At 41.0% G+C, this 23,872-nt stretch overlaps 3 protein-coding genes across 14 annotated transcripts in view; all 3 read right to left on the reverse strand.

Annotated features, from left to right (window-relative positions):
* The window catches only part of BTBD16 (BTB domain containing 16), a 55,338-nt gene extending 41,670 nt beyond the window's left edge, over positions 1-13,668 (reverse strand). The window contains exons 1-9 of the mRNA XM_090058729.1: positions 13,553-13,668; positions 12,876-12,942; positions 10,527-10,686; positions 8,483-8,609; positions 8,290-8,366; positions 8,047-8,138; positions 7,277-7,523; positions 6,046-6,160; positions 10-79 (exon numbers count right to left, since the gene is read on the reverse strand). Of these exons, the coding sequence (XP_089914855.1) occupies positions 10-79; positions 6,046-6,160; positions 7,277-7,523; positions 8,047-8,138; positions 8,290-8,366; positions 8,483-8,609; positions 10,527-10,686; positions 12,876-12,942; positions 13,553-13,668 (1,071 nt within the window). The remainder of the gene's footprint in view (positions 1-9; positions 80-6,045; positions 6,161-7,276; positions 7,524-8,046; positions 8,139-8,289; positions 8,367-8,482; positions 8,610-10,526; positions 10,687-12,875; positions 12,943-13,552) is intronic.
* Positions 13,669-16,822: 3,154 nt separating this feature from the next.
* On the reverse strand, positions 16,823-22,077 carry LOC149860044 (uncharacterized). Its single transcript, XM_090058549.1, has 3 exons — positions 21,609-22,077; positions 20,595-20,711; positions 16,823-20,031 (listed from the first exon to the last, which is right to left on the reverse strand). Exons 1-3 carry the CDS (start codon positions 21,661-21,663, stop codon positions 19,826-19,828), a joined length of 378 nt encoding a protein of 125 aa, XP_089914675.1. The 5' UTR covers positions 21,664-22,077; the 3' UTR covers positions 16,823-19,825.
* Positions 22,078-22,270: 193 nt separating this feature from the next.
* Positions 22,271-23,872, reverse strand: part of TACC2 (transforming acidic coiled-coil containing protein 2) — a 222,784-nt gene continuing 221,182 nt past the window's right edge. For all 12 annotated transcript variants that reach the window (XM_090058538.1, XM_090058541.1, XM_090058540.1 and 9 more), the window contains one exon: positions 22,271-22,777. In XM_090058538.1, coding sequence (XP_089914664.1) covers positions 22,712-22,777 — 66 coding nt within the window. In that variant the 3' untranslated portion in view covers positions 22,271-22,711. The remainder of the gene's footprint in view (positions 22,778-23,872) is intronic.

Below are 23,872 nucleotides of genomic sequence, written 5' to 3' on the forward strand. Positions count from 1 at the left end.
GTACCTCACCTTGCAAGCGGCAGAGTAATAGCTACATACATTGGCTGATGAAATACCATTCTTCATTATGGATACACACCTACCACAGAAAGAAATACCTTGTTTTAAAAGAAAAATATAGCATATTAAAGTGATCTAGAAGAAAAGTTTCCAGCTATTACTGACAGCACCACTATGTCAGCCTGTGATAACAGGAAACTTATTTCATTTATATGATAAACATATAGACCTAATTTAAAATAGTCAAGACATTACACAAGATGTAGGCATGGAGAAGGTTTCAGTATTGGGGATAATGAGAAAGGAGAAGATTTTGCTGATCCTGAAAGGAAGAAATAACAACACTCAACAAGAAACTAGATACGGAGAAGGGTTGTATTACAGGAAGGATTCTGAGTCATCAGTGGTTACATAGAAGGACACAGAAAGAAAAGAGTTCATAAGAAAAGGGAAAGAAATGTGGAAGAAATGAGCAGGAGACTTAATACAGGGAGTACATGTAAAGTATTGTAAAATCCCAAGGTGAAAGAGATCATAATTACTGACATTTTTATGTCCAAAAGGTAGTTTTACTTTCATACTACTGAGTCTAGATACCACTGAAGTCACTTTAAAACATGAATAAATGAATTTCAGTGTCACCCTGGTTTACTCTGTGGAAAAACTGCTGCATGTATTTGCTTTATTCTAATAACCCAAATCACTCGATTCAGTCGGATCAGTGAGCCTATGTCTTTGTGCGCATGTACTGTTTTCTTTGGAGAAATAACATAATCCTATTTTTACTTGTGACTCTTAACCACAGCATGAAAGTTTCCAGTATCACCTTTAATGAGCTTTCCCTTTTTCTTTGGAGAACTTCTGGCATCTCCCTGTAAAGTGTTGCCTTTAGCCCAGATGGCTCAGCTATTTTAAGGCAAATACAAAGATGTAGAAAAAAGCTGTTAATTATTTTAAGAATTACATTTTACCTGTGAGAATTAGGTTGACCTGTTCATAGCTCCTGAAGTCAACTACTTTTTAGCAAAAAATGTCTCACAGTCTGACAGCTCATAAAAATATATTTAATTTTAAATATAAGTAATATTTTCCAGTAAAATAACACACCAAGATGATTCATGACATAGCTGTTGACAGATCAATGTGTGTCTCCTTGTGTTTCCGTAAGGTGACAGAGCCACATATTTTTGCCATTCTCTAACCCTAAGAGTACTCGAGGCAAGGCTTTTGTGCCAAGAGACACAGAAACACAGCCCTGGAGAAGTAAAATAAACCATGTGTAGCATCTGGGCTACAGACAGTTCAAAACACTATTTTGCCATTAGGCTTCTGGCAACTGGCAGTAGTAAACCACAGTTTTATAGCCTGCAGAGACAGAAGTGCTAGTGCAAACCAGTGAGCATTTCAATGTATGCCTTCAGGCAAATAAATAAGCAAATGAATAATAAACGTGTATGTGTGGCAGGAACTAATTTTGGGTCTAACTGTATCATTAGCAGAAAAATCAGGTTAGCTTGCAATTGTGCTCCTATTGCTAACTTGGAGCTGGCACGATTCCCAAGCGGTGGGCAGACAGAAGAACAATGACTGCATGAACTGTGACACAGACTTCTCCTCCAGAGGCAGCACATTTGAAAAATAGTTCCAACATTACTTCAGCCACACAGAAGAAACCTTGCCTGCATCAGATGACCTGACAATTGAATATGTTTATAGTCTTGAATAGGATCACATGACTTGCAAATAACAGAATGATGACACTTTGAAAATCCAAAGTTTTATCAGAACTGTGGAACTGGGTGAAAGCCATGAGCCACGCCCAGAGGCTGCATCCAGATGTGCGCAGACGTTTGCTTCCCTGGGGACAAGTAGCAGCAGCACAAGGTGCATGGGCATGCCCCGGGGAAGGCGTGTCCCCAGGCAACGCCCATGCCACCCACGCTCTGGCATACAGCAGGTTACCCTGTGGGCGGGCAGGGGAGGTGGGACCCAGCAACTGTGCTGGCCCCGGCAGCTGTACCTGGGGTCCTGGGAACCTTGGGGAGTTGCAACTGTGGCACTGCTGTAGCAGGGTCCCTGGGCAGCAGCCTGAGTGTGGCTGTAGCTGGCCAGGCTCTGGTTTTGGGTGGTGTGCACTGCCACCACTTAGGCCACCCTGCTTTTTTCAGCATGGGTTTTTTTGACTCCAGTATCCCGGGGTAGCAATCAGGGGACACCGGCATGTGCAGGGTGTGGTGCCGCAGACGGGTCTGCAGTGCCACGTACTGCGCGTCCACACTCATGTGCACATCGCCAGGGTGTGCTGTGTCTTTTCAATGAAACTTTCCACTGTCTTTGCATTGTTAAATCTTTCTCCGTGCTGAGTGATACAGCTCCTATACTTGCTATATCTACTGGATACAAAAAATCATGAATTCAATATACATATTGAATTTATGACACATTACAACCTGCCTGACATCTGATTCACCAGGTACCTGCCAGACCTGACCTCTTATGCTTTACTTTTCCCCCCTTCCTCCCCTCCTTTTCTGCCCTCTGTCTTCCTAATTTCCAGCTATTTACTTTTTCACAGACAGCCTCTTTCCTACTGTGAAAATCTGCTATGTAGAGTCCCTCTTACTCATTTTTGGCTTTTCTTCCCCTCTTTTTCTCCCCCTCCCTTCCCTGCTCTACCTCTTCCTAATTTCCAGCCATTTACATCTCACTGGCATCCTGTCACACTTTTAGCTTCTTCAATTCCTTAGAGTCTCGGAACAGCAGAACTTCTTAAGCCTGAAGAAGGGTGACTGTGCTCGAAAGCTTGCAAAAAACTTTTTTCCAACTACTCAGCTGGTCTAATAAAAGATATCATATCTACCCAAAGAACCTTGCCTGCCACAGCTCCTATAAAAACATTTAAAAAAGATGCCAGGGATAGTCTTTATTAATACATTTTCATACTGGTCAAGAATCTCTAACTTTTCATAAAAAAGCTATTATCTTCATGTTAGTCCTCTGTAAAGTTCTGAGAAGGAGATGCCGATAGGTTATTTTTCATGTTTGCTATTCATTTTGTATAGCATTCTTATTACTATGCTAAGTTTGGATGATTTAATGAGGCAGAGTCCACACCCTTACCCTGAGATCAACAGCTTAACTGTTTAATTGGAACTAAGCGGCATTTGAAGGATCCTGACCAATGAAAGAATGGCACAACAGTTGTTGCTTGTCACAGCGGTGGATAGGTGTAAATTGGTCTTTGCTGGTATAATTGCCTGCTGTGTTATTCTTCGTATGCTGCTTCCCAACTATAAATGAAATTATTGTACCTGTCTGCAGGAAGATGAGGGTTAATTGATTGCTTTGTGCACTATGCAATTTCGAAAGCTAGCACAAAGTAATTGCATGGTATATTCCCATGAGTCTTTGCTAATCAGAAGGGTTACCTTAAGATAGCTAACACATATTTGATCCACTGATACGTGCCTAGTGCAGTTACAGTAGGAGGATTTTTGTTGCGTTTTATTGTTAAGCACGACACAATTGTAACTCTCACTGGGAGACAGGTTATTCCAATGCAACTGCGCAACTGAAATCACTTTTCAGGCAGTGCTCCCCTGTAGCACCGATTATGATCTGTTAAGTTTACCTTAACATCAAGAACCAACTTAAATTGCATTTGCAGTGCAGTACAGTATCAGTGGCTGGCAAATGAAACACTATTTCTTCTTGATGCTCTGACATACTGCTGCTCTAATTCTAAAAAGGACTAGATTTTACTCTCTTTCACCTTTGAAATGATTATATGTTGCAAAAGGTGCTAGGAAGTACCACAGAAATAGCTAATGCAATCAGCAAGCATTATACTTAAATACCTGCTTGGAGGTATAGGAGTTTTGTACACAAGCCTCTAATGAAAAGCATTTTATGTTAGTAGCTCTACTCCCTTGTTTTAATACAAAAGCTATAGGTATAGGTGCATGAATAATCATGGAAAAACAAAAAAAAATAACAGGAAACCTAAAGTTATTTGATATTTGAGGGAGTTTTATGTCTTTATATAAGTGCAAAAGAGAAGAGATGCAAGGCAAGGGCAATGAACTTCTGTGAGGGTTGGGCATTGTTAGGTTTGGGGAGAGGTATTTAGGACACAACAGGTATATCTGCACCTCAGTGGCAGAGCACAGTCTCACTGCTGTCTCCAGCCCCCCACTCCTGCTCTTCACACTTTGGCCTGGAAATGAGTCAGTGGGGTGGCGCGGGGGCACTCAAGATCGGGAATGCAGCGTGCTCAGAAGCACTGCCTCACTGCCAGGGGTCACGCAGACCAAGTGGGAGTGGGTAGGTGGGCATGATATGCAGTAGTGCCAACTCTTATAAAAAAAACCACAAGACACCTGATTTCCAAGTCAAATTAACTCTGACTCATGATCTCCTGATAGAGAGATCAAAGCTTGGGGTTTTTTTCTGCTGGTGCATGTAGAAAGCACCGAGCTGGTAAGTCTGTGGAGGGGGAGGGGTAGTGGGGTCAGATCGAGACCCCCCTGGAGAGGGAAGGGAATGGGGCTGGGGTGAATGGGACCCCAGGGCCAGGATGACTTATACAATAGAGCCATGGATGGTTGTCTGTCTGTGTGCATGTGTCCATATGTGTTTGTATACATGTGTCTGCCCCTCACTCTGAAACCATAGCCCCACCAGCCCTTGCTGCTGCCCCTCACTCCTGCTCCACAGTACCCTGCTTCCTGCCAGGGTGTGCAGGGACCTGCGTCCTGGGCTTCAAACCTCTACAGCCCTCCACATCTTCCTAAATAACTCCCCCCTCACACACACACACACACACACACACACTTCAAAAATAGCATCTCATCATTTATATTCCAAATCTCTTGATTTTTAAGAGTTTGTCTCATGATTTTTGACACAGTGGGGTTGGCAATACTGGATATATAATGAGATGCTGTGAACTACCTGTACTGATATTACTGAAAAAAATCCAATCACCCTATTAGGGCTGTGCAAAGCTTCATTCCCTGATTCAATTTGGTGGAGATTTGGCTTGATTCAGTGGCCAAATCTCTGAATCTGAATCAAATTAGAGGACCCTTGAATCTCTCCGAATTGAATCGGAGCCCTCCAAATCAATTTGCAGAGGTTTGTAAAGATTCGGTGATTCGGACATAGAGACAGCTCTAAATGTTTTTTCTACATACCTCTAGATACCAGGGGCTCGTGAGTGCTGCGATGCTGGGGTGCATGGAGTGTCCCTCAGAAGTGTGGGGGGCTCCCTAGGATGCCTGGCAACAGACCCGCAAGTGACATACTTCTAGTATTTCCGGTCCGCTTCCAGGTTCACTGCCAAGCATGTGGAGCCCCCCCGCACTCCTGCAGGACGCTCTATCTGCCCCGCATCGCAGCGTTCACAAGCGGTGCTGGTACCTCGAGGTATGTAGAAAAAACATTTAAAGCTGTGTCTATGTCTGAATCACTGATTCTCCGAATCTGCAGATTCGGACTTGGTCAAATTGAATCAGGGACAGTGATTCGAATTAATGAGTCAAATCAGTGGCCCTGATTCAGGTCAAATCTAAATCTGAACCAAATAGGGCCCACTTTGCACACCCCTCCTATCTATGCACAAGGCTTCTCAACAGAATTAGCATCCCCGGTCCACACCTAATCTATCACAAACATCCTATCATGTCTGAAAGAAGTGGACACTTATTTTCTCTTTATATCCTTCTTATATAATATAAAACCTAGGGTCCCTCTTCTGTTCCTAAGATTCATCCAGCTTCTGATGCAGATTTTGTATACCTTAATACGCTGATAGCAAGGCTCCTTAAAATATACACATTCTAGGTGTTGTTTTATAAGGAATCCACATGTGGAGACAACAGACACAATACTCATACACTGTGTTACCTGAGAAACCAGGAACAGGGTCCTGATCTTTCATTTTCAAAAGCACATGTCTCTACCCCTTCACATAGAGGGAAAAAAGAGCCCTGCAGTGACAGGAGAAGCAGACCCAGCACCTTCAGGAAGGAAAAGTCCACTTACTTCTGGAACAGGCTAGGGAACTGCAGCACTGACGCAGCTGCCAGGACTGCCAAAACATCAGCTTCTTCTACTTCTGGTTCTGTATTGTATAAATTCTTGAGTGCTATGGCAAAGCCTTCCCAATGCATGCAAAAGAAAAAATAAAGAGCTTCAGCATTAGGTTTCCCCCCCTTCAACTGGGGATAGACTTTGCATCGAGCAAGCTTCCCCTTTTCTGTCTGGTAAATTATTCACTGGTTAAAAAAAGTGCTGGTGCAGCAGGGCCTTGCTATTAGCATCATGCTTGCCTAAGTTATGAGTGAGTAACCCAAGCCTTATATACGGGGCTGCAGAATTGTTAGTACCAAAATGATACCATCTGAATGATAAATCCTCCCAGAAATTCCTGTCTCAAGAAAAATAAAGATGTTGAAAAAGGCCTTCTGAATTTTTCAGTTAATAGCTATCAGAAGCCACCCCACCCTCTTTCCGAGGTAGTCTATGTTCTTGCTCTCACAATGGCATGCGACACGCGTGCGGACTCTAGGCCACAAGCTAAGCACAGAACTGCACCTGGTGATAAAATTCACTCCTGTGCAGTGGATCAGCACTAGGCCTCTGTTCTCCTTTAATAGGATTAAATGATATTTTGTTGGTCACACTAGCATGAGACTTGGGAACTACTTTGTGGAGCCTACTGGACTGAAAGAAGAAAGTGAAATCTGAAATATACCCCTTTCACAGGTGGCTTCATTTCTAATGGAGAGGGAAGCAAGAGGATTTCAAAGTAAGCTTAATCTCTTGGATTAGGCCAAAGGGGAACAGTCTTGGAATACTGAATATATGAGGCCATAAAACCCTGCTACATAAATATTTGGAGGGCTGGGAGAGAGGTAGACTACTGCCCTGCATACCCCTGGGCCCTTTAAGAACATTTTGGTCTGCCACTTGAAACCCCATTCTGATATCTGCTTCACTTGCATTTGGGACCTGATCAAAGCACCAAACTTCAGTATCACTTGTAAGCCATACTATTCAGAAACCCCACTAAAAATAAGCAAATATAACAAAATGCCAAACACTTGTTTTATTCTGGCATTTCAGAACTGTCAGAAGAGAAAACAAGTGTATTTTTCCCCCTAGAGCCATGACAGTTAAATTAATGCAAGCATGTTGCTGACCTAATGAAATATCCACTATGTCTTTGGGTGATAGTCATGATTTAATAGATGGTTTGATATATCTACATTACCAACTCTAGTGATTTCTGGGTCTTGAATGTCCAATGAAATAGTGACTGCTCTCAATTTTGGGTTTTCTTTAGCATATTCTTTACTTTTCTGGGCAGCCAGACTAGACTGATTATTGTATTTGTTTCCTGCCAAGAAACAAGTGTAATATATATGAACATTTGCATGGTATTTATATGGCATCATAATCACCATAAATATTCTAAAATACTTTGCTGCACAACTCACTCTGGCATGCAGTAATTCAGGCTTAAAGAAACATGCAGTGCACAAAAACCAGACATTTTTCCAGCAACAGAATTGCCAGCCTTTTCTGGCACTCATAACAAACAGAGAAACTAATTGATCACGGAAACCTAGCCACTTTCTCACTGAGCATTAATCCCTCCAAAATTAGGCTGAGGGCATTGGCCAGGGTTTCCATTGACTTCCTTGAGCAAGGAGTTAGGCTCTATATTCTTATTGTAATAAAAAATAGACAAAGGAAAAGCCTTCTGTAGTCTACATCCATTTATTTTTCTCCTGCTGAAATAGTAATCCAGAATTCAGGAGCTTCCAGAAGTCACAAGAACTCCATGTGATGCACAGTGTTGATCAATGAGAAGCAGACACTGATCAAGAGAGCCAAACCTTAATTCTAAGGGATACAACCTTGATTTCTATTTATCTTTTCCTTTCCCAGAAAACAAGAAAAGGCTTCCCTATATTTCCATTAGAAACTGCTTAGAATACCTTTTATGCTTTCCAAATCACTTGGGCTACTTGACTCGACTGCTGTAATTAAAAGCTGTGACAGTGTCTTGGATTTAAATAGATAGATACGATGAAGATCCCACAAGAAGCCCAAGCATTTTAAGGACACATCTAAAAAGACAGAATTCCTTGTTAATTAAAACTTATGTATTAAAATGCAGCTAATAAAACTGAAGATAGGTACCCCATTCAGAATGCAGGGAAATCCCAGGGGAAATCTCTTCAGCTCATTATTTCTGTGGCAGTATCTGAGATGACTCACCGGGATCCATGTCTTCACCCAGCTTCTGTGTGTGGGAAAAGAGGACTTCTTTTGTACTGGGTAGATGGGTTTGCAACCTTCAAGAAGAGAAAAGGAGGCAAAACTTTAACCAAAAGTTAAGTTCACTTCTACTTGTTCCAACACGTGTTCCTTTTTAAACTAGGATAAAAAATGTAAGCATTTTTTCTGTTACCTATCCAGCTTGCTGTCCTTTTGAACCTGTTGTGATAAGGCTGTCTTAGTCTTACAGAGTTGTGTCTGAACTTTCAGATTTGGTGCCAAGTCCTCTGATTCATCAAACAGAGATACAGGTGTATCAGCTGAAGAATTAGAGAAAGCATATATTAGTGACTGAGTGGAATGTAAGCTAAATTTCAGGCTGGAAAACTTGAGACAGTGGGTTGTGGATTCTGTTTAGAAAAAGAAGGGTTTTTTTCCATAAAGAACAAAACCTGGATTGATTACGTTCACTTAACAAGATCCCCAAGTGTTGAGTTCTTGACTGAGAATTAGATGGCTTACAATGTTGGCTTCATTTCCAGAAAAAAGACACTTTAAAATCTTAGGAAGAATTAAAACACAGCAAAAATAATTAACAACTATCCAAAATTAAGCACCTAATGAACACCTATCCCAAATTAAGCAAGACATAAAAAAGCACTAGAAGTTGAGATTCATGGGTTCAGCTCCTGGCCACAGACTTTGAGGGTGACTGTAGGATCAGGATCAGGCAAAGCATTTAACACCTTTCTTTATATTAGCCACATACTTAATCCTTTTGGCTTTCCCAAATAGGTGCCTAAATCCATCCTTGCCTCTAATGGAAAAATAAACCCAATGCTATACTTGACTAATGTATAAGTGTACAATACAGTGGGGGGAAAAACGTTGAAAAGTCTGTAAAGGTAATATACCTCTACTCTGGACAAGTTAAAAGCCCATCCTCAATTACCCCCAGCACATGAGCTGCCTCTCCCTGTCCTTTCTACATTATTGTACTGCAGCAGTATTTGGGAACCTCAAAAGAGGAGACAAGCAGCATGCAGACTGATTCCCAGAAGAATAGGAAAAGAGCATGGAGTCATGTAGGACTCTAACGTGCTGCTTTTGTTTTCCTATTGTACTTGGCTCTTACTATGGCCATACCAAAAGCAGGGAGAGGAAGGCCTGGTGGTGGATTTCCTGGAGAAGCTGAGAAAGCACTGCAAGGGAAATAGGCCACGAAAGTTCAGGAGAGAGCCAGAGTGGGACTGAAGTCAGAGCAAAAAGATAAATGGATAGGTTGGATGAAGGGCCAGCCCAAATAGCACCACAGACGTCCAAGTGCCTCAAGGCTGTTCCCATGTCCTAGCCCCTATATGCTTAAAGGAGCAGTATCTGAATTTTTGTGTCTTATTGCCAGTATAATCATATTAAAACATTGAAACATTATGAGTCAATCCCAAAATATTGGCTCCAAAACATGAGATTAAAAGAAAAATAATAATCATTTTTTCTTTGCCATCTGTTTTTTTTTTTTTTTTTTTTTTGAGCTTGTATGGGACTCTCAGGACACATTTTCAAACTTGTCTCAGCAACCGCGCGGGCTAGACACTTACTGTAGTTTTTGAACTGGCTAAATCGTCCAGGCCATTAAGTCAAACATCACATACCACAGGACTCCAAATAACATCATGAGACCTAGCAACACCATTGCAAATTGGGGAAATAAGCAAGCCATTTGCCTTTAGCAGGAGAGCCCTTGAGGAGGTTGCAAGGAAAAGGCCAATCACCTGATACCACACACAGATCATGCCTTGCAGATCCACTCCAGATCAGCAAAGAAGGAAAATGGAGATTGTGCAGGGTCCATGAATTTAGCCCAGGAATGTAGTGCCCTCTATTTGTCCCTTGAATACCAAACCAAAACTAGAGGACGGTTTTGGTTACAACAGTTTTCCACAAGGAGAAAGAAGTACCCTGGGATGAGATGTGATCTGGAGACACAAATTTCAAATTGATTTTCCATAAACATCAAGTCTTGGGAGTTCTTATCCAATTTAAGTCTAAAGTCAGATAATGCCTTGCTATTTTTGTGCAGCTAAATTGGAGGATAATTTCTGGAAAAAAAGCATAATGTTCAGTTTGACAGCTGGATGCTGAATCCACACCCATTCAATGTTCAGAGGCATTCAGTACTGCTTTAAGACCTATGTCTACTTAAAATGCGGAAATTACATTTCCCCCCATTTTCCTACCTGTCATCATCCTTCTGAGGGTCTCATTGAGGCCAGCTCTATAAGCCTTACTGGCCTGTGCAGCTCCTAAGAGATCACAACTTAAGTCATAAGGAAACTGCCAGCGATTGTTCATACCAGCCTGTATACGGACGCAGCGTTGTCTCAAGGGCCAGGCAGCCTTAAACAAATATATGGACAGATCCTTGTCAGACATGTGCATAAGCAGGGGGATTCCACCCCACAAGATCGTACTTGTAAGAAATATTAAGCTAAATCTACAAAATATACAACAGTTATAATTTCTCAGAGATAGGGTAAAACCAGGATACCGCAAAAACCCTTCCCTGACTTGGATTCTGAGAAGACGTGCTAGAGCTCACTAACACACCAGACTTCATTCAACCATCCTGCCTTCTCTGTGGCCATTCTGCACCTGTACATTGAAGAGACATCTATACTACCCCCAACCATTTGTAAGGAGTGGTTCCATTAAACATGCCCTGTCCACAAGCTGCTAGCCATCTCAACCAAATAGCAAAACAAGGTAGCTACCATTAAAGTGGGGCTGGGTGCATGGCTCCAGCAAGCACACCCAGCAAGTCTGAGAAGCTGAGAGCAGAGCTGAGCGTGTCCTAGGCACATTGTTGGCATTTGTTGTGTGTTGAGTGAGAGCAAATGGACCTTGCATATTTTCAAGGTGGTGCTCTTCAGCATAGCTGAGGGCAATGTAGACATACTCTAAAAGGACTGTGATATTAGAAAGAAGATGCATTGATTGGGTTTGAAAGGAGAACTACATCCTTTGTATGACCACATGCAGTAGAGGTCTCAAACTCATCTGGCTCCGTGGGTTGGATGACTGGTGCAGAACTTGCCCACAGGCATATCAGGCCCACAAATCTCCCTCCACACCCATGTGCTGGATCCAGTGCATGTGGCACCCACCGGAGTGAGTGTGCTGTGCGGTGCAGCCCAGGACCCAACCCCAGTGAGTGCTGTGGGTGGCTTGGCCCAAGACCCAACCTCAGAGAGCGCTTCATGCAGAGCAGGGCCAGTCAGGTACAATGTGCAAGTCAATGGGGCCAGTCAAGGGACCAGATTATGGTGATCCAGCCCACAGGCCATGTGTTTAACACCCCAATATAAACTTTTATACAGGAATTCTTCCAAGATCATTTTCAGTGTTTCATCTTTTTATGTGCATGTGGAAGTAACATTGTCTCTATTTTATTTACTTACTATATTTCACTTCTGTTGTCATCATTCAGTAGGCTGATAAAGTATATCAGTGGTTGGGGTGAAAGTCTGTACTTTTGGGCATGTTTATCCAATACATGGACAAATATGTAGTTAAGTGAAATAAGGGACCGGAGTAAAAGGGGAGAGATGCCAGATGGTGAAGTAGACGGTGCAATGAACCTAATCACTACTATCTCCAAAGGCTGATGTCCAGTGAAGATGGCCAACAGGCCCAAGGGATTCATGTTTACCTCTGGAAACCCTAAAAATGACTGGTGGGCCATATTAGTTTAGAGCAGGGGCAGGCAATTATTTTGGGCAGAGGGCCACTTACTGAGTTTTGGCAAGCTGTTGAGGGCTGCATGACAGCTGCCCAGGGCAGATAAATATTTTCTAAATTTTTTAGGGGCCCCGTGGGCTAGATAGAATGGCCTGGCGGGCTGCATCCGGCCCCTGGGCCGCATTTTGCCCACCCCAGTCTAGAGAAAGAGAGGGTGGAGTTCCCTAAAGCTTTATAGACTGAGCTTTCAGGGTAAAAGGTGAGAGGATTCAAAGGTAGGCTGGATTCATGTGTGGGCCAGAATGAGCCAACACTGAATATTGGTTACTTCGCTTCAAGTCACTGAATGCTGCACTGGGCAGAAATAACTGGCTTGTATTTGGGGAAAATAGGGTACTTATTCTTTCCTACAGAATGAAAAGGGTAAATAAGGGTGTAACCTTTGGCTCTTAAACTCACCCGCCTCTTTCATTTTCCTATGTATCCTGAACCTTGTGAACCTTATGATAACTTATGACACCCCAAAACTGGACCCTACTGCCAACTGTCATGATTTGCAATGGATGCGGCTTGAAGCACAATTGCTGTATTTCTTGGATGATTTCTACTCTATGGAACCTGAGACTTCTCAAGAGCCTGTCTGCATAAATATTACATAAAAGATACATATGGGTAATGATTTTTATCCTTAGTACTTAACTACCAGCACGCAATGGGAGGATAGATCATAGTCTCCAGTTGCAAGAATCAGTCATTTGGGAATAATGGTTTAGAGATTCTAATGTTATTTAGCCATTAACCCTATGGCCAGTAAGAGATAAGGGTCTATCTGAAGCTGCTGTACCTACCTTGGATATTTTCTTTTCACTTGGTGAAAGTGCTCCAAGAGCTGCAAAAGGAGCTGCAAGTAAATAGCTGAGGGGTACAGGAACAGAGTCAACTTGTCAAGAAAATACACTCTTCGCCAAGGTTATGTGCATGTAGGTAGAGCAAAGCAAGACAATTTTAGCATGTATAGTGTTACTCGGATCTGTCTAATGAACGGGGATCAAATTCTATCCCTAATTAAATCAACAGGAATGGTAATTGCACAGACAATTCTGAAAACAATCTGATCATTTTTTCAGTTAAAACTAGGGACGGCGGGGGCTTGGTATCTTTGTAAATTGGGTCCTAGCTGTCTCTCACCGAAGCACTATGCATTAGCAAGCACCTCCGAAAATTAGGCCTTTGCTTTGTACCTAGTTCTCCATATTTCTACAAGGATAATACTTGCTATCTCACAGGAGCGTTCTCAAGGAGCCAGGAGACTCCAAAACAGAACAAAGATGAAGCAGTATGTAAAAAGGCAGAAGGATATTTCTCTACGTTATGACTGGAGCAGTTTTATAGTGCTGTAGAACTCAATTAAAGGGAAAAACAAAGATTACTCTTTATGGTACAAAGCAGTGTCTATCACTAGACATTCAGTAGGAAATCTCCCTGTTCCTTTCAAATGCAACTGAGAACCTTAACTTGTACTTACAAGTTTTTTGATTTACTAGCTATAGTAGGCATTTGGGGAACAAAAGTTGTCAGCTGTGCTAAATCTAGTGCTTTCCGATCATCCATGAAATTAGCAGTGCTCCTTCGATTCGCCATGATGAGTAACACTAATAATAGTATACTTCCTTAAGCAGTGCAATGCCAGCTGGGGCGTTGCTAACTGACTGCAGAAAGCTCCCAGTCACCTTTTCTCCTCATTCCCCCGCCTTGCTTTAATTCTAGAAAATCTGCTGCCTCACGTTTCCATGGGCGACAGGAAACAGTCTCTATGGCAACACGAGAAACCATTCTGATGTTCATCAGCGGTCCATCTAGAAGCAGAATCTACAAATTCTACCCAGTGTGGCATCACGACGTTCTTGAAGAAATTACATATAAAACATGCTGCATTGACAGTACTAGAAACACTGTATTTTGATGATAATTCTTGATTAACAATCAATTTTGGGGATGTCAGTTATCTAGCTCTTAAATAATCCAGCATACATTTTATTTCTATTGGATAGTGCTAAATTATTAATCTGAATGTTTTATCATACTAATCTAGTTGTGTTACTGCAAAAGTCTAAGTACATTCCATCTCCACACTTACCTTTATTGGCCAAACCGTCTAAGCTCAGAGAAGAACATCAGGTTGGTTTAACAAAATCTGTTCTCTGTAAAATCATATTGACTGGTATTAATTGCGGTCAGATCCATTCATGCCATATGAATTATCTTTGTTTTTCATGGGAGTGATACCAAACTAATGGACCTAGCTGGCCTTTCAGCAGAACTGTTCTAGCTATACTGTATGTAAACACTGTTGTTGCTAACATATTTAACACGGTTACTCTAAGTAGAGTGCACAGTAGTACAATGCTTCCCAAGTATACTATAGACTTTTTTCTGCTAGCTGACCTAAAATACTGATATTTTTACAAAATGATTCATACACCAGTGTTCTGGATCATTGCTGGGCAAGTGCATGTGTTTGTAATGTGGTTAAATTCATTTGTGCCCAAAAGCTTGCAATTAAAGATTTTTTTTTTTTTGCAAAAATCTACTTAGTTTAATAAAAGATATCACCTCTACCATGAATTCTGATTCCTTTGTAATGCGGTACCTTTTGATAGGCTGGAGGGTCCTGGAAACTGAGCCCAGGACTGCTAATTCAAAAAATAAAACCTGACTACGTAAGCTAAAAGATTTACCATTAGTTCATACCAACCAGCGACCAAAACGCTGGCGTGCATCCATAGATGCTTCTCAAGCAAATCCTAGGATGTCCTTCTCCCCCTTGTACTCAGCCTTGGTGAGGCCGCAGCCGGAGTACTGCGTCCAGTTTTGGGCTCCACGATTCAAAAAGGATGTGGAGAAGCTTGAGAGAGTCCAGAGGAGAGCCACGCGCATGATCAGAGGTCAGGAAAACAGACCTTACGACGACAGGCTGAGAGCCATGGGGCTCTTTAGCCTGGAAAAGTGCAGGCTCAGGGGTGACCTGATGGCCACCTATAAGTTTATCAAGGGTGACCACCAGGATCTGGGGGAACGTTTGTTCACCAGAGCGCCCCAAGGGATGACGAGGTCGTACGGTAATAAACAACTGCGAGACCGTTTCAGGCTGGACATAAGGAAGAATTTTACTGTCCAAGCCCCCACGGTCTGGAACAGCCTTTCATTGGAGGTGGTTCAAGCACCTACATTGAACGCCTTCAAGAGCAAATTGGATGCTTATCTTGCTGGGATCCTATGACCCCAGCTGACTTCCTGCCCTTGGGGGGGGGAGGGAGCTGGACTCAGTGATCTTCCGAGGTCCCTTCCAGCCCTAATGTCTATGAAATCTGTGAACTATCACAATTTTATCTGGCCCAAACACAGATAGAAAGTTTGAGCTACACTCGCAAAGAAACAGCCCTACAATTGAATTTTTATGTTCACTATGGCACTATAAACAAGGTACACTAGGTACAAGTTTTTATTTCATTTGCTTCTCTACAGTGGTGTGAAACTAAAGCACCACGCACAATTTTTTATATAGAAGTTTGACTGTCCAAAACAAACAATTTCCAAATCTTTGACTTGAAATGCACAACCCATTTTTAAAATAACTCCTTTATTCTAGATTGTAAAAATTCCAAGCTGCTGCTGTCTCTGTCAGTTCCCTATCAAGAGCTAGGGATTAATCATGCTTTGGGTCACAGCAAAATTTACAAATGTTGTAAAGCTATGGACAAAGTCAAATACATGTTTAAAAGGGGCACTTGTCCCATAAATTAGGGGACATTTTAAAGCTTTAACTAAACCAATAAATATTTTTAGAAAACTTGTAATCATTTCATTTATATGGCAAATAAACAGTCTTTCTGCTTTGAATGGAGATTTATTTTATATAGTTTTTATAGGCATTCTTTTTTTATGTTTTCTGCCTGTCCCTTAACACTCCCAACCTTCAATTATTGTTTATATCTAACCCCTCTTAAATACCTCTTAAAAGTTCTCTCATTTATCTATCAATGATCAATGTGTTGGCTGACAATCTGTCAATTACGATAATTACACACAATTTTTAGTATTTCTAATTAGGAAGTATGAACTGTTGTGTGTAGATAGAGGAAAGTATCAGGGCAATGCATAGGGGGTGCACACAGGTGCACATGTACCTCCTGTGCGTGGTGGTGCACCCCCTGAAAAAAGGCGCTGCTGACAGTGTACGTGCCACCTGCAGGTGGTTACTGCTCGCCACCCTGCGGTGACTGCGGGTGGTCACCAACCCATGGTTGGCGCTCATCATCCCCTCTCCTCCTCCCCCACTGCCAGCAGTGCCAGCAGCATCTGTGGGATCTCCCTGTTCACCACCGCTGGGCTCCCACTGCCGCATTCCTGCCACTGCCGTGCCCTGCCAGCCACTGGAGGCATGCACTATTCATGGAAAGTATGATGCTTGAATACTGATTGGTAGTAGTGGATGAAGTTTTAGGTTGATCTACAGGCCAACTCCAATGGCTAGATTCTAGAGTCAGGTGTTGGATAAATATTCTACCGTCATCCTATACTGGGCTATATTTAAACAATAAACACCACCATACACACACACACACACACTAGGCTATATTTAAACAATAAACACCACCACACACACACACACACACACACACATATATATATATATACATACAGCTTGTTACCTAATAAAATAAACTAAAACCTTGTCTATTAAGCAGTGTTGTTAGTAAAAAGTCCTTCAAGAAAACATAGTTTAAGAGGTGACTTGGAATCCCAGTTCACAGATGCAGTTTTGGTAACTGAGATACATTATCAGATTCCTCACGTTTTATTTTCTCATTAAGAAAACATACATCTGTTTTATTTTCTCATTAAGGAAACATACATACATACAGCATCATGTATTACATCACTACGTAAGTGTCTCCAAAGGTACAATTATTCCATAGTCTAGCACAATGTAACAATTTGTCTGTAGAATCCAATGAATTACTGTGTTGCAATGACTTTCACGGAATTCCTGAAAAACCCATGCTGAAGTGCCAGTGAAAAATGCATTTGAAGACGGTTCCATTTGACAAATGAATTTCATAAACATGATGACTATACTTTTTACTAAGCTGAGTACACAAAGTTACACATTTTGAATCAAAAGTGAAAAGTATCCCTGGGCATGTCCCCATGAGTGGTAATGTGCATTCCTCGGGGACGACTAGCAGGGAGTGCCCCTGCATGCATGCTCTGGCACACAGCAAGTTACCCCAGGTGGGGTAGGAGAGGCTGGGTGATTTGGGGACACAGAGCCTGGCCAGCAGCCGAAGTATGGCTCTGGCTGGCCAGACTCTGGTTTCCTGCAGTGCATGCTGCAGCCATCTGCACCGCACCTCTTTTTTCTGGCACAGGTTTTTTTAACACTGTGATTTCCCAGTGCCAAAAACCCCCACTTCACTGTAAATTAGCAATGTAGCTACCACCTGCATGTGAGGTGTGTATGGTTTGTGGTGCCACCAATGGGTCTGCGGCACTGCAAGCCATATGCGTGCGCTTGTCTAGACGTGTCCCTTGAGTTCAAGTACACCTATTGGACTCCAGACCGAAATTAAGCCCTGTGACCTGCATTATATAGAAGGGTAAGCTTAGATAATCAAAGTCTCTTTGGGTCATTAGCATCTATGAAAATTAAGTCCCTACCTAAGTAGACTAATAATAAGACATATGCTACCTCCGTATAAATAATCAACAGGAGTTGTGGACAAACATCTAAAATTAGTCTCAGGACCCCAAATTTGAAAGTATTGGTGTGATGGGTGATAATTAATATAATCAGAAATATTTTTGGAACCTAATCATGTTTCCAGTTGAATTAGTGGCAAAATTCCCATGAGCTTCAGTGGAAGCAAGATTGAAAAGCTATTAGTCTCTTCCTGGCCTCTACAAAAGGTAACATTTGGGTTAACTGTACTATGAAAATATTAGTACTAATTGTGGACTATATTATAGAAATACTATATTGCAAAAATACATGACTGATGGATCTAATTTCTGAGATGCTGGGCTATTACTGCTTCAGAGAGGAACTAGCCAGAGATACTAACTGGTAGAAGCAGTTGTAACAACAGCCACATCAACCATTTAGGCACCTTTTGTTGTTTTGCAAGCACTTTGTCTTCCTGGTGTTGATTAACTGTTTGCTCCAAGCCCCTATTCTCTTTTTTTCCTAGTTAGCATATTACTTTCTAATTAAACTTACCCTTCCACCAACAATAGTGAAAGTAACATGCCACTGTTCCCTCTCCTTTCTGTCACCCTGTGTTAATCTGTCTATTCAGGCCATCAAATCTTTAGGGTACAGGTTTATTGAGTGCCCAGAACAATGAGACTCCCCTTCGCACCCCATTCTTGGTTGCTTGTAATGAACAACAGTAACACCCAATAACTATATAGTGCCTTTCACCTTGAAAGATACCAGCATGCTTTTTCCTTTACTGTACAACTTTAAACTAACATGCACATTATTAAAGACCAGTTCCTGCTCCTATTGAAGACCAATGCAAAAAACAACCACATATACATACAGGTTTACTTGACCCACTACCAAAACACATAATTTAGAACAGAAAAGAAAGACTATTATATCTGGTTGAGACAGCAGAGGGAATTTAGCTAGGCCAAATGTCAATACTCAACTGGAAATTATGTCTACAACACAGGGATTAACTCTCTTATCCTTCAAATGTGTTGCAGAGAGAGAAAGCAAGCTGATCTTTTGGAAGGAAGCCTACTGGTTGAAAACTATTTTGCAGTTGAATCTGTTTTTCCAAGGTTCTCACACTATTGGTCAACAGCAGAATGGAAACATATCTGCAAAAATATCTATCACAGTGGTTTTCCATACATTTTTCCCCCAAGACCTTGTCTTGAACAATTAATATCAATTATAATCTCTCCTCACTTCACATTTGCCACTTCTGGCAGGATTGTGAGTACTCTCCGCAGGCCTGTTAGACTAAATCATGGTTTACTGGAATTTTCTATAATTTCTCTTTGAATATTTTAGCTTGTTTCTGAGTCTACTTATACCATCACTAAGAAAAAAATCTGGAAATTATTTATCGTTTACCATACTATAAGGCTGCTACTAGCCAAGTTTTCTTCTTTTTTCAATGATCAATATTCTGCAACAATATGGAAGTTCCACTGGAATATTATATACAATCACTACTGGTTTTTTAGTGTGTGTAGGGGCCAAGTGAGTATAATCCACATATAAGTCACAATGACTTGGTCTATACTAGGTACCCTGACCAGCAAAATGATGCATTTGCTACATTCAAAACTGCTCTTCGGCAGCAGAACCTCTTCTTTCTATAGGCAAAGTAACATTGCCTCTCCCATTGAAAGAAGGTTTCTGCCAATCCCCTCCACCCCAGAGTACGTGTGGGCCACTGGAAAAGGTGATTATCAGAGCTCTGTGGATCCAGCAGAAGCCACGTGGAACCACCAGAAGTTGCATGAGGATGCAAGAAGTCTGGCAGCTTCTCTCAGGTGGCAGAAAACCATTCCACCCCAATAAAGCCAGTGAATTTTATCCGAGACTGTAAATCCCCTTTCAACCTTCAGCTTTTTGTGCCAGACATCCCCACTTCTTTCTCAGCTCTCTTCAACTTCTGCTGATTGATGTGTTATATGCAAGTAACATTTTTAGAATTTCTTTATCATTTTATTCTAAAAAGGCAGTCTTGTAGCTTTGGGGTACTAATTTTTCATTTCACTTCACGTTAAATAGCAGGTGCCACAGCATTGCAGAGACCAAGAGAGGTAAGTAGCTTGCAGAGATGGTGCTTCTTGAACCCAGGCTTTTTGCATTGCAGTTGTCTGAATAACAGCAATGAACACTCATCCCTGGCACTTTGGATCCTTCCCTCCTTGCCTGGTCACAGAATGATTTGAATGAACAGGACTTCATAACAGCGTCTGGAACAGATCCACATTTAATGCAAAAGAAACCAAAATGTTCAAGGTTTATGTAATTGTTTCAAGATCTTATTAACATGAAATCTCAAGCATCCAGGGGTCAGGTATAACAAGAGAAATGGTTACATCATATATAATCAGTAGGTGTTGCTTATCTGCATAATACCCCAAACACAATGATATGTTAATACCTTTCCTCCGTAAACCACAGTTAGAGTAACTTGGTTTTAAAAATACATTATTAAGTAATGTTTGACTAATATTTAAAATCACCCATTTATCAATTCCACTTTAGTGTGGAGAGTGAACCTGACCAGCTGCATTAATAATACGAACTAAAGAGCTTACTGGAAGCACTATTTATGTCAGATTTCTACTAATCCAAAAACAGAGTTAAGGTGCCTTAAAGAGTACTTTAAAAAATGACAGAATATATTTAACTAGAGATTTGTTTCCTCACCTAACCAACCTCTTCTCCTAAAATATTCTTTTAAGAATACTGAATTCTGCTGGCTGAAGTTAATGAAAACGACATCTTTTGTTACAGTTTTGTAGCTACTTACTTCCTTGCCCTCTGATGAGGGAACACGCATCCGATTGTCCCGGACATCGCTGAGTTCCTTGTCGGTTACACTCTTCTTCACTTGACCCTACACAAGTATAACATTGCAGTGCTTCACCTGTCATTAAGAAAAATCATTTTATGTAGGTGTTGCTGAGACATGCACATAAAAATATGTTAGAAGCAACTACACATGTATCACTGTTTTCTTTCTGTTTGAAGTAAGTAAAAAGAGGCTAGTGACTTACAAAATGCCTGAGAAGTCTACAGGTTTTGCAAAATTCAATCAAAATTTTCCTTTTTTTCCTTCTCTGAGATTGCCATTGAAAGTAAAAAGTTAGCTGTTACTTGGACTTCAGTATTTTTCACATAATGAATATTTAAGCTTGTTAAATGCATTGCAATTGGAACCACACCTTCTTGGAACATTTAAGAAATAGATCCCACTAAAAAATTAAAAATATCACGTGCCTTTTCCCCCTCATTGTGTCTTTCAGCTTGCAATGCTAGGAATATAATACATTACAGCAGACTTATAAGGACTTATATTTTACCAGGATACTGAGATTAATTTCTCCCGAACGCCTCCATTCAGGTGGGATGTTGTGACAGTGATGTTGGGCCAAACTTGAGGTGTTGGCTTTAATTCCTGAACCTCCCTTTGCTTAAACTTTAGTCATAGTCTCATCCTCCTTTTGCCCAGGACTGAGCAATAGTAAAAAATTGCATGGTAGTTTTAAATGTAAGTGTGAATTTGCTAAAAAAAATTAAACAATGCAACTGAAACTTGCAAAGCCCAAAAGGTATAGCAGATATCCACAGGGGAAAGTGTATTAAAATCTCAGTATTTTACTATAAATGTCTTAGACAAGAGTCTTCTCTATTATCTACATTAACAAACTGATTCTATAACACAAAAACGGTGGAAAAGGTAACACTGGAAAAAAGAGGCTGAGTTTTTGCATGGCATCTAAACTAGGAATCCATTAAAAAAGAGTCATTTGAAATCACTTACTTTTGATTACAAAAAGCGAGCTGAGAAAAACCACACTGAAGACCGTCCTCATCATGGAGATTCGAGTGATGTACCATTAGACGAAGAAGCAGTTTGTTTATCAGTAAAGCCCTAATGCTTATCTTATGTATGTAATCCTGCACAGAGGATGACTTAGAGGATGAAGAGGTGTACAAGAATGCTACTTATCTAGCTTATTCTGATTATACTCCTAACCAGATGTTCTTCATCCCTGTGTGGGCACATTCTTAAAGTAATAGCAGGAGGAAAATGTGTTCAGTATCTACCATGAATATACTTATATACCTTCTTCAGTGTTTTGCTGAACGACAAGAATGGTAATGGAAGAATGCACCTGGCTGAATGGCAAGAATGCACCTGGAAAGATTAAGTCCATGCTTAAGTACCCAGTGGATTCACCCCTACAGATATTGATGTGCATAAGGCATGTTAATCTTTTGAGCAGTTCCAGGAAATACCATGACACTGCTCAGGTGTATAAACTTACTTGGGTAAGTAAGTTACTTAAGTAGAATTTGTACCTCCATTTACAGTGTGTCTGGCACTGCATGCGGAAAAAGCAAGTAAAATAAAGCCATGCTTCTTTCCAATTTTCAACGAAAATTTTTATTTACAGTAGAGAAGTTTATTTAAGAGACATGCAGTTTTCATTTTTTTTATTTTTTCATTTTATTTTACAAATCGGCAAATGCAGATCAAGTTTACACTCCTTAAGGCAAGAGTCCCCATGCAAGTAATACATGTTTATATTAAATCCAAAAGACATCCAACATGGGAACTCATGTACAAAGGGAAGGCTAGGTTCAGCAATTTGTCATTTATTAGAGAACTTGACAATCTCCCTGATACAGGAACTTTGAGATCAACTTGCTATGAATTATACTATGAAAATGCAAACAATAGCAAGAAATTTTGATAGTCATCTTAGTACTGCATACAATTAAATCAACTTTATTTAGAAAGAAAATACAGTAGTGCATACGAAAAAGTGAAAATATAACCTGTCCACATAAATGTATGGACATCAGTGTGCCAATGGTCATATTGCACTCAAAATTGAAGTCCAGAAATTTGGTTAAAAGTTAGCTTTTCCCCATTTTGGCAATCAGTTCATCACAAATCTTTGTTAATTCTTCTATCTCTTTATTCTAAAAAACAAACAGACAAACACAATTAACAGCAAAAAACACTATCTTTTAAAACGAAACATTAATCCTTCTCTTTCTTTTATTTGATCTTAGAGGGAGGAAAGTAGTATTTTTACTACTGGGAACAAAAAACCCCATCTCAAATACTGAACTCTAGCATGTATGAAATACAGTATATTCCAACAGTGTCCTTCATCTCCACACAGAACATATGCCTACTTTAATATGGCTAATTATGGCAATCCCCACTAGTAGTTTAAAATAATGATTTGGAAAATATTTAATATTGTATTGGTCTTTATTACATTGCTTTTGTCTCCTTTTCTAAAGGTTTAAATCTATTGGGATTGATTAAGAGTATGGACAAATGGCAAACTGCAGTGAGTATAAGGGGGGCAGGGACTTACCGTACAGCAGACAAATACCCGTGTGCCTGTTCTTACTTCACAATCTTCTTCTCATGTCTCTATGCCACAATCCGTAAATACTAAAGCAGGGCAGCTTACCACTGAATGAAACAGGGTTACAATGCCAGTTTAGCCTTCACTTACTGAGGGATGAGTGGGCAGATGGAAATTTATTATGGACTGGCTGCTCTGTGCTGTCCCAGCCCCTTTTAATCACTGTACATTGCTTGTCTGTCCATACCTCAAGTACAAAACACTGAAAGCGAGCAGTTCCCTTCCAATCACAGTGCTCTGGGGGACGATGTAGAAACAACATACTTCATTTCATCCACCTCCGACGTACAAAACCTCATGGACTCAATATAGACATTGGATTTATGACACACTACAACCCGCCTGACATGTGACACCCCAGGTACCTCTCCACTTTCACCTGCTACATCCCTCTCCCCCCCAGCCTGTCTCTCACCCTATGATGCCTCAATTTACATTTTCACTGACTGGTTTTCTTGCCTGCACTGCATGCCAGCCTCTGGCTTCTTTACTATTTCTTCCATCCAGGACCAGCAGACACATGAACTGCAGGTGCTTCCTCAGCCTGACAAAGGGTTTTTCAACCCAAAAGCCTGCTAAGATGCATCTGTCCAACTAGTCAATTAGTTTAATAACAGATATCAGATTGACCCAA

Source organism: Crocodylus siamensis, chromosome 7, assembly GCF_052110815.1.
Source record: "Crocodylus siamensis isolate JL-2025a chromosome 7, ASM5211081v1, whole genome shotgun sequence".
In the NCBI taxonomy this organism is placed as follows: Eukaryota; Metazoa; Chordata; order Crocodylia; family Crocodylidae; genus Crocodylus; species Crocodylus siamensis.

What these genes read in the sequence shown, in the direction of transcription:
- LOC149860044 (XM_090058549.1), bottom strand. Translation starts at nt 21,663, where the DNA reads ATGATGAGGACGGTCTTCAGTGTGGTTTTTCTCAGCTCGCTTTTTGTA. An exon ending in CTCGCTTTTTGTAATCAAAA is followed by an intron (nt 20,712 to 21,608) that starts GTAAGTGATTTC and finishes TCTTAATGACAG; the next exon opens with GTGAAGCACTGCAATGTTAT. An exon ending in CCTCATCAGAGGGCAAGGAA is followed by an intron (nt 20,032 to 20,594) that starts GTAAGTAGCTAC and finishes GATCTGTTCCAG; the next exon opens with ACGCTGTTATGAAGTCCTGT.